The following is a 19,434-nucleotide window of genomic DNA, read 5'->3' as shown; positions in this document are numbered from 1 at the left end:
AAATTAATTAACTACAGAGCTCGCTTACTGCTGCAGCAAAACTGCTTTTTGACTCGTGGGCCAGCCTCATGCATTGTAATAGAGCTGTATTTACCCTGATTTACCCTTCACATTTCAAGTGAAGTATGTGAGAGTTCAGATATGCTCTCCCTTCCAGGAGCCTCTCTATCCTTCAGAGCCTGCCTCCTAGAGGTGTTTAAATATAAAAGATGTTGCTCTGCCAGTCGAGACCGGCCTTTAAGAAGGTGCACCCCCCAGCTAGGACTGAATCCTGCCCTTCCCAAAGCTCTTTTCAGCTCTTTCAGAGACAAAAACCAAGCAGCTTTGTCAGTGTAAGTCCATTAAAAGAGCTTATTTGATCTGTCTGTTTTCATGCTCAAAATGCCTTTGGTCTCACTACCCCAACCATCTGCTCTCTTGTGACAGCAGCTCTGCCACCCTGCTGGGATCTGCCTTTGCTGCTGAGAAGTGGCAGCTTCTCTGCGGGGAGGAGAGCCAGCCTCCTTGGGAAGGTCTGCCAAGGGAAGCACAGGTCAGCAAGACACCAGGAGTGTGCCATAAATCCTGTGGCTACATGGATCTCCGGCTCCAATATTGAGCTGCCGTGTGAAACTTGCCACTCTCTTCCCTGCCCTGTGCCTCAGTATGCACTGCTCCGGATTGTATCGGTAACAGAGAACTATAAGTGATTTGCCCTGTAGAGCACAAAGGGAAAGTATGGCGTGGGAGTGAAATACTGATGGTAGTGAAATACCACCTAAGTCTGCTAAGGCACTACCAGTATCTCTGACCTCACATTATGTTTCACTGCTCAGAGCCTCTCTTCTCACTATTTGGCTTTGGACGGCTGGAGAAAACACATGCACTTACATCAGCAGAGATAAGCAAAATACGTATAAAATACAAACAAGTGGAGGAAATACGAAATCAAACTGCGTTTCTCAAGAGCTGAGAAATCCACCAAGGACAGGCTGCCATAATGTCCCAGCTTAACTGGAGAAACCTTTTAGTTGATCCTGGCATCAATTCATTTATTAGGACTTAGACACATCATAAAAGCTCTATGCATTTGAGGCGCTACTGTTCTTACACAATCAGAAATAAACCTAACCTAAAAGCCTTGTTTTGTGCATGATCTGATTTTCTATTACTGGGTTACACAGTAATCAGGAGGGATTGTAACTCTAGATCAAAATGTCTGTGGACTGCACGCAGCCAAAAGCAGTACAGATCTATAGGCAGCTGCGAACCTTTTGCTATCGGTGGAATGAGAATGCTGTTTTAAAAGTACCCTAGCTCAGCCATAATGGCCACGTAGGATAAGAACACTATGGGTTTAACCTCATACCCCAAACTGTATCGCTGCCTACCTTCTAGTCAAACTGTGGTGGAACTTCACACATCCGCTGTCATTTTGAAAGTCATATACGTGGAATGAGGTCAGAAAGAAAACACACCTCAGCCTCAGCTGGCCTAACAACGATCAGCTCTTACCGGCTTGACTTTTTAAGCTGATCTTTCAAACTTCTCAGTGACCAGCTCCGCACCTCAATTTTCCATCACTCCCCTGTATCGGCAGGGTGATGGGGCTTTAAACCCTTCTCAGCCAACCTTCAAAAACACAGAAAACCGTCTTGTCAAAAAGCCAACCCCAAACTGCAACAAGAACAGTAGTTAAAGTGCATAAATCGGCAATTAAGGGTTACTAAGTTCAAAGATCCAACTGCTGTTATTAAAGCATATTGTCTGTTCTAATCTTTAAAAAGAACAACGTGCTGAATTAACACACAAGAAATCAAATTTGGCACGGTAAGGTAAGTGATGTAAAGGCGCTGTTGCCTGAGCCATTGCAATTAGCCTGCTGGACTGAAGCCAGCGAAATACCCCCCTCAATGTCAGTCAGAAACAAAGCAGATGGGTGATCCTGGAGTCACAAGAAACACGACACTGGTTTTGTTCTGGTTCTGGGATCACAGAGGCTACAACAACACTGAGCTCCCTGATAGTTAAAGCTAGCTGACAAAAAAGCCCTGAGAGGATCTCTCCTAATCTTAGGCCTAGGCATAAACTATAGGAAATGTACAACAGATGGTAAAATGAGGAGCCGTTTTTTCTTTCTTTCACAGTTGTTTTAGCCTCTGAATTACCCCAAACAACTCCTTGCGGCATGCAAGCTATTTGAGGTTGAGAGGCTGTCACGTCATCTGTAAGAGCCTTAAGTTGCACGCGTTGGGCAAAACCCTGAAATCAAGTACGGGGCCAGGACAAAGCCAGTCCCCCTCCCCACCTGCTGCACCTGCTGCTTTAGAGCAGCACTACTAGTGATGGACACAGACCTCGCTGCGCCGGGCCCTGTGCAAACAGCGAACAAAAAGTCTTCACCCCCAAAGAGATTACAGCTTGGAGGCTAAGACATAAAAGAACAGCTGAATCCACAGGGGCAGGCAGGGCTGGTTTTGTTCTCTCTGTGTTTTCACACAGGCAAGAGGCAGGCAAAGCTGGCTGACTGCATTTGAACTTTTCACGAGCAAAAAACGGCTGTAATTTTGCACTCGTTTTAGAAAGTTAGACATTTTTCTTCCTAAGGCAGCCCTTTGTACGATACTGAAAAGCCCTGCAGTTCCCCCACCCATCGAGTTCCTTATTGCTCTCTGGAGCTCCCTGCCCCGCTCACACTCTGCACACACTGTGCACACACGCGGGAGCTGCTGGGAACATGGCTGGTGACTTAGCTCTGCTCGCTGCCGTGTCTCTGATTTCTGCCCTCCAGCAAGGTAATTCCCCTGGAGCTGCGGGGCTGGGGCTCGGGGAGGTTTCTTCCTGTTCTGCAGCACTGGAAATTATTTTATAATAAACTGGCTGCCCTGTAACTTTAACTTCTTGTGACTCCTCAGACTTCTACCGGAGGAGCATTGTTTGCCCACTGTGCAGCCCGGGAGGGAGTTGGCTCAGTGGGACAGGTTATTTTCCTTCTAGGAGAAACGCATTTCTTTTCAATTCTGTTTTGTTTGCTGACTTGCTGGAATGACACTATCGTGAGAGCTCGCAACTAGCTGTGAAGTTAACCAACAGCCACGCCATGTTTTGGTTTCGATTCTTATTTATGCAGCTATGCAACTGAAAACTTCAAAAAGGGAGAGTTATTTTGTCAGATCGAGTACATCAATGCTGGACCGAAAGCACTGCTTCCTGAAATAGACAGACACACGCTTCAGTATCTGGAAGGAAAGAGGAAAGTGAACCTTTATACCAGGCAGCAATAATAGATACTCTGCGGCATGTCCCCCTCATTGCATTTCTCTAAGATCTAAATATATGTACTTTATGCCTGCTGGCACGCCACGGGGAACCAAGGGGGCAGGCAGGCCTGTGACTTCCCTTTTGCTGTGCTTCTGTTTGTAACTGTGGGAGCATTTTTAGTGCTTGTAATGATTTACTTTGAGATATGCTGGTTCGTATAGTTGTGTTTGACACAGGAGTGTGAAGGGTTAAAGCCAAACCAAAACACATTAACCAGAAACCTCGTGCGTTTGGAAAACTCCACAAATTGTTCAGACATTGAAAGGGGAAGAGAAAATACATACGTTCTTACTTGCGATGGTTAATCCATATTAGTTAAACCCAGTTAAAATCAGCAGTGGGTCAGGATAACTCAAGCCCAAGCTGATCTGTTCACCTGATGTAAAACATCACAGCTCGGTTTACCCAGCACGTGCTGTAGCACAGGTGAACCAACACAGATGAACTGCTGTGAGTCCAGCTGAGCGCCGTGTTGCCTGACCTCGACGTGGTGGCTGAGGTACGGCTGCGGCAGCACTGCTGATGTGGGCCTGGGCTTGCAGGGCTAGGACTCGGCTATTCAGTTCATAAATAGTGTCAGCGAATACAGAAAGGGAAAAAATACATTGCTGAAACAGCGGTTTTGCAGTTTTTCTCCCCTTTCTCAAGAGTAAGACACTCTCGAAGGTGTGACCTGAACTTCTGTGGGGAAAAAAACAGTTTAGCTAGTATCCATCCGATAAAAAAAGCAAAAGAACAATGATTGCTTTAAAAAAAAAAAAAAAAAAAAAAAAAGTGTGTTAGAGACTCAACTGAGCTGATGGTTCTTAAAGAACCATGCAATCCACAAGCCCTTATTTTTGCTTACAGGTCGTTTTGCTCGGCTGGTGGGAAAATCAAGAATGAAGCACAAGGTCTTGCCCCCGGCTGTCACTGGAGCTCCAGAATTTGAAAGAACATTTCGTGCACAGTAAGTCCTGACACCATGGAGATGGTGGCAATGAATAACAATTCAATCCGGAAGAGAAGTGAAAACATTACCCTAAGATATTACATTTGTGATTGCCTCCTTTGCTCAGAAAAAAAATGAAAAAAGAATGGAGAGAATGCTTTTCAAATGGTGTGGCTATTATTTTAATGACAATGGGGCACGTTCAGCTCATTTAAAACAGTCCCCGTTCCAATTCTGATAAAGATGGGCCATCAGATCCCCCAAACCTCAGCAAAGGCTCAGAACTGGTTGGCTGCACCTTACAGAGTTCAGTGTGCTGGCATGAAAACAGATGATGTTGACAAAGACATTACAGTCCTAACCGTAAGAAATTCCATAGCGCTGCCTGTGCCTGGTTGCACTTTGTAAAGGCACTTGGCCTCAGCGGAGCAACCTGGACTGCCTACACGTGGCTCTGTGCCTCCTCCTGCAGCCCCAAGAATGCTGAGCCACAAAACGCTCGCTGAGCACAGACATAAGCAATCAACACCATATCTTTGTACTTGAACTCCTGCCTGCTCCTGCTGTACAGCCACCTTGAGTTAGGATATTGGTTAAGCACTTCCTTGTTGGTGGGATACGAAACCTCATCTAAGTTTAAATACAAGGAGACATTTGAAATTGTATGTATTTGTACTGAGATTACCAAGAAGGGAATGTTTAAGAGCACCTAACGCTGGCTTGAGCATGCTCCCACTGAATTCAAGAGCATTAACTTTGGTGGGAACAAAGCGAGGCCAAAGCTGATTCTCCTTAAAAAGTCTCTCTCACCTGTAGTCCTTTCCCTTTCCAGAATAACGTTATGTCAAATTTATCCCACAGACAAAACTGTGCAGAGTTTTACCCTACATTCCAGACTCTCCTCTGGATCGCAGGATTGTTTTGCAATCAAGGTAAGGAGTCCTTGCTATCTATTGGACTGCAAAGACGTAAAAATCAGCTTTATTGGGAGGTAGAATACTGCAGACATCCTTTTGCCTTCCCTTCATTGCGTTGTCTTACCCTAGCCTTCCTGAAGGAAGGCTCGATGGCACTGCAATTAAATGCCATGACAAAACAGTCACGGCATTTCACACAACCCCACAGGGTTTCACTTTTCTTGCAAACCATGGAGCCATGACAGCACTTTTCTCATTCACAGAAAATCCACTGAGGTGGATTTTCCAGGTGAATCATTCAGAAAAGCAGCTCCCAGATGTTTCCCACTAACAATTATGTGCACGTTACAGGGCAGTTCTCACAGAATATCAAACACAGCTATGGTCCCTTGTTCATTCTGGGACACGGCACTAAGCACTGAAGTGCAGTCAGCACTGGGCATCTCTAGCCACAGATGGTTACTGTCCCTCAGTATGCGGGCAGACTTGTGAAAATCTGTTGTGTTTCTCACATACCTACGCAGGCTGGCACTTTGGCACTTAAAAAAACAACAAAAAAACCACCAAAAAACAAAAAAACAAACATTTTATTTTGGGGCTCCCTTACAGACAGATTCCCATCTTCATTGCACTAAGATAAACCTGGAGCAGCTCCACTGCTGCTGGATGCGAGATGGTACACGTGCTCCTAAACAGATACTTGAGTCAAGGAAGATGCATGCTGTCATATATAAGAGGAGAACTACTTTAGCTCCAGTTTAAGTCACCTTTACACCAACTCCTGTAAACAGGCATGTTTACAGGAGTTAATCCAGTGCAGAGGAAAAGCTGTCCTCTCTAATATTTGTGTTGTTGGAAAGGACACCAAATTCACTGGCACTGCTTAGTGCTGGGCAACACAAATGGCTGCACAGCCTGCTCCGTCCATCAGAAGTACCTTCATGCTTTTCCCACAGGGAGATGGGAGAGCTGACATGCACTACAGCTTTCTCTCCTGTCCTTGGATAAAAGCCGCTATATAAATGCAAAGCAGGTTATTAACAACATAAATAAGATTCTCTTTCCAAAAACAAACATTCCCCTTGAACACAAACTGCCATAATGGTACCACGTGACAGCCGGGTCAAGCCGAAATGCTGCAGCCCAGTGCCCAGTTCCTGGGTCAGCCCCCAAATAACTAAAACGACTGTCAGCAACCGTCCTCACTTTTCCCATTACTTGTTTCTTAGAACTAGCCTCCTTGCTGGGCCTGCTGTACATGTACGCTCGCCACAAGTACTTCCACGGCTATGCGGAGTCTGCATCAAGAAGGTAAGGAGCTGCGTGCGGGTTACAGACCCCAGCTGTAGCCTGAGCTGGGCTGAGAGCCAAGGCCTGGCAGTGAGAAGTCGCTGCAATTGAGTGCAACGTGTATAGCTTGCCGGCAAGAGAGCTGAAGCAAAGGTCCTGGGGAAGGAGGGCTGGCTGTGACAGGGAAGCCTTGGGGTAAGGTGTGCACGTGCTGCAGGTGATGGGAGGAAAGGTTTGACGCCCACCTTACAGAGGCCTGCTTTGTGCTGGGCATGCGGGCAACCACACTCAGAGGGCCGAAGGCAGAAGCAGCTCTGCAGCTTCTTGTGAAGGAGGCTGCTCAGGCAGGGCACACACAGCACCAGCTGTCTGCTGCTTCATTTTTCCTCAGCTTATCAAGAACCTTTACCCATACAAAGTGCACTCACAGATGCAAATACATCTGTCCTTGTAGGCTGATAAACTTTGACCAAATAGATAAGAGGCACAGCTTCAGATAAGTGTATGTTAATGAATGTAAATGCATTGCATGTAGCGACATGAATCCTGCTACAACAAACACACCCATCAGCAAAACACCCCTCTGGTGTTCAGGCACACTCAAACACGCCACTTCTTGTTCTGCTGAAGCCACAGCACTACCTGCTCCTGACCCAGGGCTCCTACTAAGAGATGCAATGTCTCAAATGATACAGAGAGCACTGACCAGAAGACTGGCGACTATTAAGGAAGTCTAGGGAGCAGAGCCTTCAAAACAAATGAACAAGGCACTTTCATTCAACAAACAAAAACAAAAAAAAAAAGTAACAAATCTTTCCCATGCTTTACTTCAGCACTCACAGGCTCAAAAAATCGCCCTTGCCAGGACACCTAAGGATAGCAGCTTGCTTCATTATGAGACAGAGCCTTATCCCCTGGTGCACCCATCCAGCTGGCTCCAATGTATGTTTACCTGGCTAAACTCAGGACATCTTCATGCTCTCCTGAAACTGAGGAGGTCTTACACTCACCAGTTTTAAACCCTTGTTTTGCACACCCCGTATGGGGAGGCTGTATGTAGCAAGCCTCTAGGCACCAGTGAGGTTCTCAGGCTCCACAGCCACCTGCTGAACACCCGACCATTGAACTTCTGCAGGCATGGGCACAGTGGACTATAAACCAAAGTCCAGCAAGCTCCTCAGATCTCTCTCCAGTGCTTGCGCAATGGCCTGTCCTCACTCTCTCTGCTGCAGAAATCAATCCTGCAGCAACTCCCAGAATATGCCTACCTGACCAGAGTCCGCTCCAAGGCAGCTACGAACAAAGAAGAGTGCATGCTGTTACTGTGTGCCAGACACATCCTGTGCTTCAGGGTTGAAGAGCTCTCCAAGCGCTCCCTGAGATTTCCATTTTAAAGCCACAGAATGGCTTGGGTTGGGAGGGATCTCGAGGAACACGCGTGGGTCTGGCAAAGGTCAGGTCAGGACCCTGAACTCTGGGAGAGAAAAATTCAGGCTGCTTAAGGAATTGTTGGATGAGATCTCCTGGGAAGCTGTCCTTAGAGACAAAGGAGTGAAAGAAAGCTGGCCGCTCTTTGAAGATGCCTTTCTGAGAGCGCAAGAGCTCTCCATCCCCCAGAATGAGAAAGCAAGCAGGGGAGGAAGGAAGCCCACGTGGCTTGGCAGGGACCTGCTGTAAGAGGTTGTACCAGCTGTGGAAACAAGGGCATGTCACCTGGGGAAAATACAGGGATGCTGTCTGGACTTGCAGAGAGGGGACTAGGAAAGCCACGGTGCAGGTGAAACTGAAGCAGGTGAGAGATGTTAAAAACAGCAAGATAAGGATTCTATAGGTACGTTGGCCAGATCAGGCAGGCCAAAGAGAGCTTATCTCCTTTGGTAAATGAGAAAGGAGAACTGGCTATGACAGATACGGAGAAGGCTGACGTACTCAATGAGGTTTTTTTTTGCCTCGGCCTTCTCTGGCAGCCAGAATTCTTATTTCTGATGTCCCTGAAGCTCTCATCACTGGGCCTCTAGGTGGGAACTGGGGGAGTAAATCCCCCCCTGATGTAAGGGCAGAGCAAGTCTGAGTCTGCCTCATGAGACTGAATGCATACAAGTCTATGAAGCCAGATGACATGCATTCCAGGGTCCTGAAAGAGCTTGCTGATAGGACAGATAGATAGTGATGGGACAAGGGGGAATGGTTTTAAGCTCAAGGAGGGAAGGTTTAGATTGGATGTCAGGGGGAAGTTCTTCACAGGGAGTGGTGAGGTGCTGGAACAGCACCTCAGAGAGATGTGAATGCTCCATCCCTGGAGCTGTTCAAGACCAGGTTGGACAGAGCCCTGGGCAACCTGGTCTAGTACAGATCTAGAGGTTGGAGGCCCTGCCTGTGGCAGGGGAGTTGGAATTTGATGATCCTTGGGGTCCCTTCCATCCCAGGCCATTCCATGATTCTATGACCTCAAAGCCCACCCAGCTTCAACCCCCTTCCATGGGCAGGGCTGCCACCCCCAAATCAGGCTGCCCAAGACCTCATCCAATTCGGCCTTCATCATCTCCAGAGATGGGGCACACCCAGCTTCTGTGGGCAGCCTGTTTCAGCACCTCACCATCCCCAGATGCTAAATATACACTAGATGGAGTCTCATAAGGGCAGAGAAGAGAGGGAAATTCACTTCCCTTGATGTGCTGTCCATGCTTAATGACATTATTTTTGAAAAAAGTAATCTGATCCTCTTCCAGTATGAATGAGTGCCCTGATAGGTGAGTTTTAGGAATATATTGTTCCTTTTCGGTCCAGAAACACTGGACTCTCTCCAAGTCAAAGTAATAACCAAAACCAGACCTCCCAGCTCAGCAGAGAGTATCTGAGCAACACGCACTGCTGTAAGAAGCACGTCTACCTCTCTTAAGCCCTGAATTCATCTCTCTCACACTCTGAAGTTGCTGCAAAGTGCTCACATTTGCTCATGGCTTTACCTATAGGTGTTCACGTTGTGGAATCATAGAATGGCTTGAGTTGGAAGAGACCTCAAGATCATTATGTTCTAACTCAAAACTGCCACAGGGAGGTTTGCCAACCGCTAGATCAGGTACCAAATCAGATTGCCCAGGGCCCTGTTCAGTCTGGCCTTGAACACCTCCAGGGACGAGGCATCCACAAGTTCTCTGGGCAATAGCTCTCTGCTATTCCAGCAGTTCACCCTGTCTCAGTGAAAAAATTCCCCCGATACCTAATCTAAATCTTCCCTCCTTTAGTTTAAAACCATTCTCTGCTCAACTTGGCGTTGTCAGCAAACTTGCTGAGGGTGTACTCCATCCCAACATCTATGTCATTGATAAAGATGTTAAAGAGTACCGGCCCCAAGACGGATCCCTGAGGGACACAGCTCGTTACTGGCCTCCACCTGGACACAGAGCCATTGACCACAACCCTCAGTCTGCAGCCTTCCAACCATCTCCTTATCCACTAAATAGTTTACCCTTCAAATCCATCTCTCTCTGATTTAGAGATAAGGATGTGGTGGGGGACCACAATAAAGGCCTAGCATGTGTCCAGGTAGATTGCCTCGCTTGCCTTCCCTTTGTCCACTGATGTCTTCGCTCCATCACCGAAGGCCACCAGATTGGTCAGGCATGACCTTCCCTTGATGAAGTCATGTTGGCTGTCTTGGATCACTCATCTGTCATGTGCCTTAACATGACTTCCAGGAGGATCTGTTCCATGATCTTCCCTGGCACAGAGGTGAGGCTCACCAGCCCGTAGTTCCCAGGTTCTCCTTCCTCCCTGTCTAATAAATGGGAGTGACATTTCCCCTTTCCTACTGAGTGACACTGGGTCACTCCTGTGACTACTGGGAACTATGCCTGACAGCCATGCCTTTCCAAATATGATGGAGAGTGTCTTGGCAGCCATATCAGCCAGATCCCTTAGGATCCTAGGATGCATGTCGTCCAGTCCAACAACAGTTTTTGGGCCAGTTCAGCTTGGTTCCGTGACTAAGTGGGGCAGAGGGACCCATGCCTCAGGAGAGGGGGAGAGGGGGTAGGGAAAAGGTTGGGAGATGGGCCTAAGAACAAAACAGCAGCAGTGTACTAATGGAGAAAACTAATTTCGTAAATATGACAGCAGAATGCAAGATAACGCAATATAATAGAATATAATTGGAATTGAAGCTCATAGATCAAAATGAGAGAGCCTATGCTGAAGGCAAGATGGCAAGAGATCACACACTGCGGAGATGAGCAGTAAAAGAAGGAACAATCTTGTGACTTGCGAGCAGTTTTATCTTTCTCTCCAAATGAAAAATGGAAACAGAACAGCGAAGTTTTCTGGGATATGTAGTTCTTCCTCTCTTCTGAGAGCCATATACCCAGAAATATTGACAATTCACGGAACTGGATCATTAACTCTTTAACTCCAGGTGCACTACATGATGTTTTGATGTGGAATAACAATAACAAAAATCATAAAACCATAACACTAAGGACAGCCTCTGAGGAGATCTCATCAACAATTGCTTAACCAGCCCCAAGTTCACTATTTTGAAGTTCAGGGTCCTGACTCCGCACTTTGCCAGGCCCACATTGCTCAAGATCACAAATTCAACCAGAGTGCGGTCACTGCAGCCCAGGCTGCCTCTGATCTTCATGCTTTTAACAGTCTCCTCTGAACTGGTGAGCAACAACGCTTCGCTTCTGGTGGGCCTGTTCAATACCTGAACCAGAAAGTTATCATCAATGGACTTCAAGGGACTCCTGGATTGCTTGCAGCTCGCCATGTTGCTTTCCAAGCAGATATCTGGGTAGTTGGAATCCCCTATCAGGATGAGAGCTTGCGAGCATGACACTTCTTGCAGATGAAGCAAGAAGGCCTCGTCAACAATTTAGATGTCCTGTAGTAAACCCCAATCATCAGCTGTCCTTTAATGGTCCTGTCCCTAATCTTAACTCACAGGTTCTCAACCTGCTCCTGACTGTTTCTCAGGGGCAGCTCCCCAAAATCTATCCACTTTTTAACAAAGAGGGCAACTCCCCCGACGCCTCCTACTTTGCATATCCCTTCCTAAAAAACTTATAGCCCTCAGTGGCGGCATTCCAGTTACGTGAATCATCCCACCATGTTTCTGTGATAGCAATAAGATCATAGTTTTCCAAGTGCACCACAGTTTCCAGCTCCTCCTGCTCATTTCCCACACTGTGTGCATTGGTATAAAGGCACTTCAGCTGGGCTTTTGAATGCACTGACTTCCAAGGGGAGCCCACCCACAAACCTCTGGGACAAAACTGAGGTTCCCCCCCTCCACTGCTTCCTAAAGTGAGTGTTCCCTGGCTCTCTATCACTCAGCAGTACACCTCCTCTGCTAGGAGTTCTGTTTAAAGCCTGAGATGAGCCCCTTTGCGTCAGCTGCATCCCATCCCATGTCAACATTCCCAGTTTGTCAAAGATGCCTCCTTGGAATGAAGTAGTTCATATCAGAAAAAGTTCTCAACTTCACATAAGTATTAAGGAACACTGGGGGAAGTATGCTCCTCTAGAGAGGCTACTAGGAATCACTCTCTTCCCTAGCAAACGTCACATGAGGGAATGGTTCTACTGCCAAACACCCAAGGTATTGTTACAACAGGGATCCTTTCCGACTGTGCGTGGCTTCTCCTAACTGAGGTAGACAGGCAGTTGGTCTCACTGTAAACACACCGTGTACAGCTTGTAACAGCTTTTTTCTGTTTTCTACTTCTAGGTTAATGGGTTTTTATTTGAGTCTGATAGTTCTGGCTTGCTTGGCAATCCTGGGTGCAGCTGGGATTGTTAACAGCTTTATGGATGAATACCTGGGCTTCAACATTGGGAAGAAATTACCTAAAATGTTCTGAGGACTTTAAAACAAAATAAAACCCACAAGTAAGTAATGCAGAAGCTCTCCCTGGACACCAAAATGATGATAAGCTGCATGTGAATAAAGTGTCAGAATTTCCCATTACCATTCCACTGCAGCATTAAATGTATGCTTTTTCTGAGCTGTTTACACCTTCTCCTTTCCCTGTGTTCTTGAAAAGAAGTTACTAAGACAGAATGGTGCATCACATTGGCGTTTTCTATTTACACGATATCTGTCCTCCTATGCAGTATTGCAAACTCTAAACAAATCACAAAAAACCAAAAACCATTAATTCACTAAGTAACTCGGCTCCAACTGACACTGCAAGCAACAGCCTGTCTTACCCAGCATCCTCTGGCTTTGTCAATGCCTCTGAAGCCTTCCTTCACTCTTCTTCACTCCCAGCAGCAGCATAGAACTGCATAGAACTGCAGACCATGACTGACTGTTTTGGTAGCTCCTGATAATTTAAAGGGCTTTGGCAATGCTGGAGGCATTCATGCTAGAGCCAGCAGGCAGAAGCTTTCTCTGGTATGCCTGATGCACAGTTCGGCCCAAAATTCTGCACGTTTATAGTTCTGCTCAGTCAAGTCTATGTAATGAACACTTACCGTCTTCCTAGAAGTCCACTGGGGTTGGCAACCTGAGCACTAACTGAGCATTGGCTTGGGTTCATCATCACCTTTCACATAAAAAAGGGGGATACAGTGCACGTGCAGAAGTTTGCCCTTCCGAGTTGCTGTAACGTGATTTAAAGGCATACCTTAGTGGCTGCAGGTGGTGACAGGCGATGGGGTAGTTGAAACAATACAATGAAATGTGTACATAGGTGTAGGGCTTGAGGACAGTAGCAGCTGCTGAGGTCGCAGGACAGATCACGGTGGTGAGCAGGTAAGAGCTGACAAAGTTGTAGAAAAGGCAATTCTCTGGCACGTGGTTCCAGGGAAAAAGCCGAACAGAGACAACAGCCACAGAAACCACTGGGAATTCTTCCAAAACTTCCCTCTGACAGGCAAAAGGACAGCAAATCTACCTGCCAGTGATGCCTTGAGGCAGTCATGGGCAGCAAGAAAAAGAAGGTAGGTGTCTCCATCACACATCAGGCTTGAAACATGTAATAGAGGAGACCCAGAGGCTGCTAATAGTGTTCAGATAGGTCCTTGCCTCTGAAATTATTCTGCACTAAGCTCACCTGTTGAAATGCACTGGCATGCTCATGGATAGCTACCCATTCCCCATCTACACCAGGGGAAGGAAGAGGCAGCACAGGGACAGCTACATGTGCCAAAAAAGGTGGATGTGAGGCTGCAAAGTGCCATCTAGTAGCACAAGCTGTAATACTGTGGGATACACGTGGGCCTCAGCTGCTCAGAGCTGCATTTACAATAGCACCAGATTGACATGAGGAAAAGAGGGCAACTCACCTTTAGGTCTTGGACCAAGCCACACAGACAGCTCAAACAACAGGCTTTCTGCAAGCTGCACTAGCAGGGCCCAATGTGTTCTTCACTATGACTCCCCAGGGGGGTGGGAACAGGAGAGAGACGTGCCAAGCCTTGAAAGCTGCACAACATGCTTGTCTTACACAGGTCACGTAAATACAACAAGCTTATATGCACTTACCAAAGAGTTTCTGACCACAAAACCTCACAGTGGAGCAGCAGGTTGGGGAGCTGCTGTGAACATGCTTTTCCCTCCCTTCCCCAACTCATCTTTCTACCTCCTACATCCAACCCCACGTCTCTCTCATTCCCTTCCATCCCACCTCTCCAGAGTACAGCTGCAGCACTCCTACACCTTTCACCCCGTGTCCTCCCCAAAAACATTTCCTTCCTGCACACAGCAGTCATTGAAACTGAGAGATGCTGCCTCTCGTGGTGGCACAATGAAGGACCAGCTCACCTGTAGCAACCGCTCCAGTGCAGAGTACAAGCCTAGTCTCACAGCACCTGGAAATAATGAGAGCCTTCCTTGCTCTTATGAAAGGGGCAGAAGGGCCTCAGAGCAATAGCACACAGCTGGCTGTACAAGCAGCCCCCAGCAGCTCATTGCACTCACCTGTGCTTGCTGCCTGCCTGGAAACTCACGTCTGGAGCAGCGTCACAGGTTGCCACAGGAGCAGAGGGGTGAGAGGTGATCTCACAGACCAGCCTTGCATCTGACTCAGATAACCATCTTTTATTTGTTTGCTTGGTGTTTTTGTTTTTCTTTTTTTTCTTTTTTCTTTTTTTTTTCTTTAAAAGTGGTATGTTAACATCAGCTTTTTTCTACATTTTCAGAGCTCTGTACAGGTCTTAAAAGGAAATAAGCAATGCTTAATGTACAAAGTAAAAACAGAAAACTAGAAAAATCTGAATAAAATGGAGCAAGTTGCCATCAGGGATACAGTACAAATTAGTAATCAGACATCATCTGAAGTGCAATACCACTGCAGTAAGGATGAGTTAAGGAATGAAATAAAAATACTCTATTTTAAACAAACAGTATATATATATATTTTTATATGTATATATTTTACAGATAGTAGACCCAGTGATATCTGTAGAATTGTAAAAACATATTTACAAATAACTTTTTTTTTTTTTTTTTTTAATATTACATATACATCAGCACCATAGTAAGGAGGAAAAAAAAAAAAAAAACCAAAAAACCTCAAATCTATTAAAATCTACGTCTAGTACTTGGTCCCAGTACGGAGTATTTGGAGGAAGCTTTGCAAAGACAACAGCTCGGCGCTGGCCACCGTCCATGCCCCAGAGCTGCTCTTCCCAGTGGCCAGCCTGTGCCCCCACGCTGCTCCCTCGCCCCTGTCCCTCAGGGTGCTGTCACCGTGGGCCATCCCTTCCCTCAGGCTCGCCTCAACGAGAGCCATCGGCCCACGGCGTGGCTGTGGGCTGAGAACTTTGGCTGGTGCTCTCGCTCGTTGCATTGGGCCTGACCCAGCTCCTGCTGCAGCAGAGGACAGGCAAACCTCTGCCATCTTCGGCAACGACCGGAATGGGACCTCGTGCTGTGCTTCAGAATGGGGTAAGCACGACCTACCCCAATGGGCAGCTCTCAGCTGAGGAGGTGGCAGGTTTTGGAGGGCAGCTCTCCTTGGCTCGGGCCCCAGCTGCATCAGGCAATCAGAATGGCCAGCATCTCTGCGGAAGACGTATCACCCCCTCACTGCAGTGCTCTCGGCACCAGTCCACACAGTGGAGATACACAGTGGAGACAGTGATACATTACTGTTACCTAAAAGCATATTTGGGCAGACTCAATGTTTTTAACGCCTAAATCCGCTATTTTAGCCATTCATTCATGCTCTTTACTGTAGTCCTTCCTTGACTCCCATTTTTTAAATACTGCAGTGAATGTTATTCCAGCAAACAAAGGAGGGTTAGACCACCACTTGCTTAAAACAGAAGACCAGGTGGCACTAAATGTCAGGTTGAGAGCCCAGACACGCCAACCTGCTAAGCCTGCATTTTGCAATATGAGAGGAGGAACTCGTCCCTGCTTGCCAGACCCTCCCTGCACATCTCCTTTCTGTCCTCTCCTCCCCTTCCTGCCCCTTTGTGAAGAAAAGCGCAGTGAGTTTACTTTGTTTTACACTGACAGATGGGAGGGGGATGTATGAAAATATACCGGGGAGGGAGGAGAGACAGGGACTTCCTCAGGACTTTTGCTGGTGTCTCCTGGTGCCTTGAAGCCCTTTAGCATCTCTCTCAGCTCTGTTCTGCAACCCGGGCACACAAAGTGCTCTGACAGGGAAGCACCACTGCAAGTCCCTTGGGGACTAAATAGCTCCTTACACAACCCACTCACTAAAGCCATCTCCAGCAGCGGTCCTGTAATCCTCACTGCACAACCACACTCATGTCCTCTTACACTCCTATTGGATTTTTAGCACTCTGCAGTGAAAATGGTGACCTCTCTGTGACTGTTTAGGTTTGTCACACGTATGCCCCTCGCAGCAGCCCAGAGCCCGGCCATGGTTTGCTGAGGCCTGCTGACACCAAGGCTGGTCGTGCGTGCTCACCTGTGGGCTTCTTTGGGCTTCCATCTGCTACCCTGACAGTCGCGGCCTTCGCAGTTACATGAGGTGGGATGCACCGGGGCTACCCCATACTGCTGTGCAAGGAAACCTCATTTCAGCGGAGAAAGACCATCTTTTCCCTTCCAAAGGCATCAGCTGGCTTTTCCAGTTTCCCCATCCTGCCCCACACCCATGCAGCAGGTGCTGCCACGCAGTGGAGACTGCCTGTGGAAGTCTTGTGATACCGATGTTCTCAGCATCACCCGAACCTTCCCAAGTTGGCTACAGATCAGCTCGATTTGCACGATTAAAAACAAAAGAAAACAAACAAAAGAACCCAAACCAATTCAAACAAAAAACCCCAACAATCCGAGGATGGGGAGCACATCCAACCCTCTCTTTGATTTTTTCAAACATTAACAACCCAAACTCCAGACTATACAAGCCCATTCACTGGGGGTTTCCGAACAACTCATCGAGTTCTTGTATCCACTCGTCCCCTGGTCCGCTCTTAACGATGGAGTCCACGAGGTCTGCGCCCTCTGCTAAACTGGAGAATGAGCCCCCAGCTCCTTCGTTACTGTAGCTGTAAGATATGTCCTGAGTGGGATTCCTCTCATAGGCCTGGCCTTGGCTGCTCGGAGCAAAGCTACCTGGCATCTGCTGCGCAGAAGGCTGGCTAAAACCAGACATGGTGGGGACCCCCTGGCTTATTGCAGGCATCACCATCGGCCTGGCCTGGCTGGTTCCCTGCTGCCCGGGCAGCGGCTGCAGCAGCTGTCTCCCCATTGCCGGGTTCAGGGCTCTCACCGTTCCGCTCGTGTCCACAACTGTCTGGTTAAGTCCCTGTGGGAAATGCTGCTTGGGCAGCCGAGGCTGCCCAGACTGCATCGGGTACGTTGTGCCATTATTGAAAGGCCCAATTTCGCCGCTAGTCCTTCCGGGTATACCTTGCAAGCCTCGCTGCTGCCAGTTCTGCGTTCCCTGAGGGACAGTCCCCATCAGGTTCTGAAGCCGTGGTGCTTGTGGCCTGGGTAAGACCTGGCCCACAGCTCCTTTCATCTGCTGTTGATGCTGGGGAAGAGCAGAGTTTACCAGCATGTTCTGACCAAAACTGCTGACCATTCCCACCACTTGTCCAGAGGCGGTCTGCCTCGTTCCCTGGCCTGCGTTATGCGCCATGTTCATGCTGCTTTGGTTTGGGTGCTGCAACATTTGGCTCATCCCTGTGCTCATACTGTACATTCCCGGCTGGCTGGAGGAAGCGTTGCTGTAAGGAGCCATGCCCAGGTCTGACTGGCCCACCGTGGTGGGCAGCGTGCTCGGGTTCTGGGAGGGACCCATTGCCATCATGCTCGCGTTCTGGGCCATCATTCGGGACGTCCTCATGCTCTGGAGCGCTGCTTGGTTTCTTGCAGCCGCTATATCCTGGGGAGAACCTATGCCAGAAAGGGAGGAAGGTGAGAAAAAAAACACGATCCTGTAAATCTTACACAAATCAACACGTCTGTGCTTAAGGGAGAATCTGTAGGAGCCTCCTGCACGACAGTGGGATTTCAGTTTGCTGTGCTTTTCCAGTGAATAAATTACTGTTTCACATGAAGGCTAGCAGAGAACTAGAAGGTTACCTGTCCTTGGGAGACGTACTTGCAGCCTAACGTTAGCCGCATCTCAGAGGCAATGCATTCTGTGCACTGCTGTGACTGCAGCCTTGGCACTGCCCTGCCAAATCCCCACTTCTCAGAGCTGAGAGGCAGCACAGCTGAGCGCTACCCCAACCAGGAATCGCTGATGGAGTTACGTATTTAATTTGTGAAGTGGGACACCGCTCCGCAGAGCGCTGTCGATACAGGCCAGCAGCTTAATTTCCCATCAGGCCTGAAGCAAGGCTGGCAAGGTGAAAAGGCCAACGGTTTACTCACTAAGTAATTTTCAATTATGACAGCTTGGGGATTTGTACCCAAAGGGATTTGTGGCTTTGGATTTTCGAAGAATTGTGGCAGTGTGATTCCTTCCACGTGTGACATGCCATTACAGCCATGGTTACTTCCCTGCTAATGAGCTGCTCATGCTGCACAGCCACTGGGGCCGCAGGGCTAACGCAGGCCTGTCTTTCCGTTACTTTGCTGTGGCCAACAAGTAGTTATTTCTGCACTGACCTAGGAGAAAAAGTCTTCTTTCAAAAGTAAAAGCATTTTTTGGTTTGCGTGCAATTTTCCACAGGCCCGGGGATGACGTATGCCCCGCTCTGTGCAATAGTTAGTCCCTCAGACTTCTGAAAGCTGCACAGCACCGTGATCAGAAGTACTTAATCTTCTTCAGATACACCTGGTTCAGCTTCTACCAAGCAAATGAGAATGCTTCCACTGGCCTTCAATCGAAGCAAAAAGCTGAACTTGAGTTATCTGTTTGAAGCTCCCTTTTAAATATCTCCATTGTCTTTCAAAAGTAAGCCTTGAAAATGGAAATGTCAGACTCAGAAGACCAATCAATTTTTTAATAGCTCAGGAGGCATAAATGAATGGATTTTCTTTACCATTGTTACTGATTAAGTCTATGGAAAGAAGAAAAATTGTTTTTTTGTGAACATTTAAAGCAAGGAAAGTGTATTAGTGAATCAATATGATAAGCACATTTTAGTCCACCTTAGGCCGGTGATGGGAAAGCAGAAAATCCTAACCTTGTTAAATTCCACACTGTGGCACAGAACTGGACCGTGCTCACGTCCCTTTGAGGGGTGGGGGAGCTATTGATTTTTGGGAAGCCAATACGCTCCTGTATTTACTATCTTTATTTAAAAACAATTACCGGAGCTCTGATTGTGCCACGGGTTCGTTGTGGTTTTGAGTCAATACCATACTGAACTAAATAGAATCCTCAGCAGGCAGAGCTCCGAGAGCAAGACGCTCACAATTACTCCAGCTCAAATATCACTAAATGCGAGAAAAAACGTTGCTGTAAGAGTCATAAATTGTACAACAAAACCAGGATGCTCTTAAATCAGCCCCTACCTTGTTGTCTCTCGGCGGCAGACAACGTACCTAAATGTCTGTGGAGACCAGAGAATGGTAGGCCCTGCTGTTTATGTTGGCCAGATTCCCATGAGAAA

General features: G+C 47.5%; 2 protein-coding genes across 5 annotated transcripts in view; one reads left to right on the top strand and one right to left on the bottom strand.

The window, feature by feature from the left end:
- Nucleotides 1-2,627: 2,627 nt before the first annotated feature.
- MGST2 (microsomal glutathione S-transferase 2) lies at nt 2,628-12,414 on the top strand. Its single transcript, XM_031588808.2, has 5 exons — nt 2,628-2,774; nt 4,150-4,249; nt 5,093-5,163; nt 6,378-6,459; nt 12,167-12,414. The coding sequence occupies exons 1-5, from the start codon at nt 2,717-2,719 to the stop codon at nt 12,297-12,299; spliced, it is 444 nt and encodes a 147-aa protein (XP_031444668.1). The 5' UTR covers nt 2,628-2,716; the 3' UTR covers nt 12,300-12,414.
- Nucleotides 12,415-14,467: 2,053 nt separating this feature from the next.
- Nucleotides 14,468-19,434, bottom strand: part of MAML3 (mastermind like transcriptional coactivator 3) — a 201,691-nt gene continuing 196,724 nt past the window's right edge. For all 4 annotated transcript variants that reach the window (XM_090138646.1, XM_031588809.2, XM_090138645.1 and 1 more), the window contains exon 5: nt 14,468-17,764. In XM_090138646.1, coding sequence (XP_089994772.1) covers nt 16,776-17,764 — 989 coding nt within the window. In that variant the 3' untranslated portion in view covers nt 14,468-16,775. The remainder of the gene's footprint in view (nt 17,765-19,434) is intronic.

This window comes from Phasianus colchicus, chromosome 4, assembly GCF_987193195.1.
Source record: "Phasianus colchicus chromosome 4, bPhaCol1.hap1.1, whole genome shotgun sequence".
Lineage (NCBI taxonomy): Eukaryota > Metazoa > Chordata > Aves > Galliformes > Phasianidae > Phasianus > Phasianus colchicus.
The sequence above is the reverse complement of the archived record's forward strand: the minus strand, read 5'-3'. Positions and strand labels throughout refer to the sequence as shown.

Excerpts from the sequence above, each read along its gene's own strand:
- MGST2 (XM_031588808.2), top strand. The coding sequence starts at position 2,717 with ATGGCTGGTGACTTAGCTCTGCTCGCTGCCGTGTCTCTGATTTCTGCC. Across the intron at positions 4,250-5,092 it reads GAAAGAACATTTCGTGCACA|ACAAAACTGTGCAGAGTTTT; the intron begins GTAAGTCCTGAC and ends TTTATCCCACAG. Across the intron at positions 6,460-12,166 it reads GCGGAGTCTGCATCAAGAAG|GTTAATGGGTTTTTATTTGA; the intron begins GTAAGGAGCTGC and ends TTCTACTTCTAG.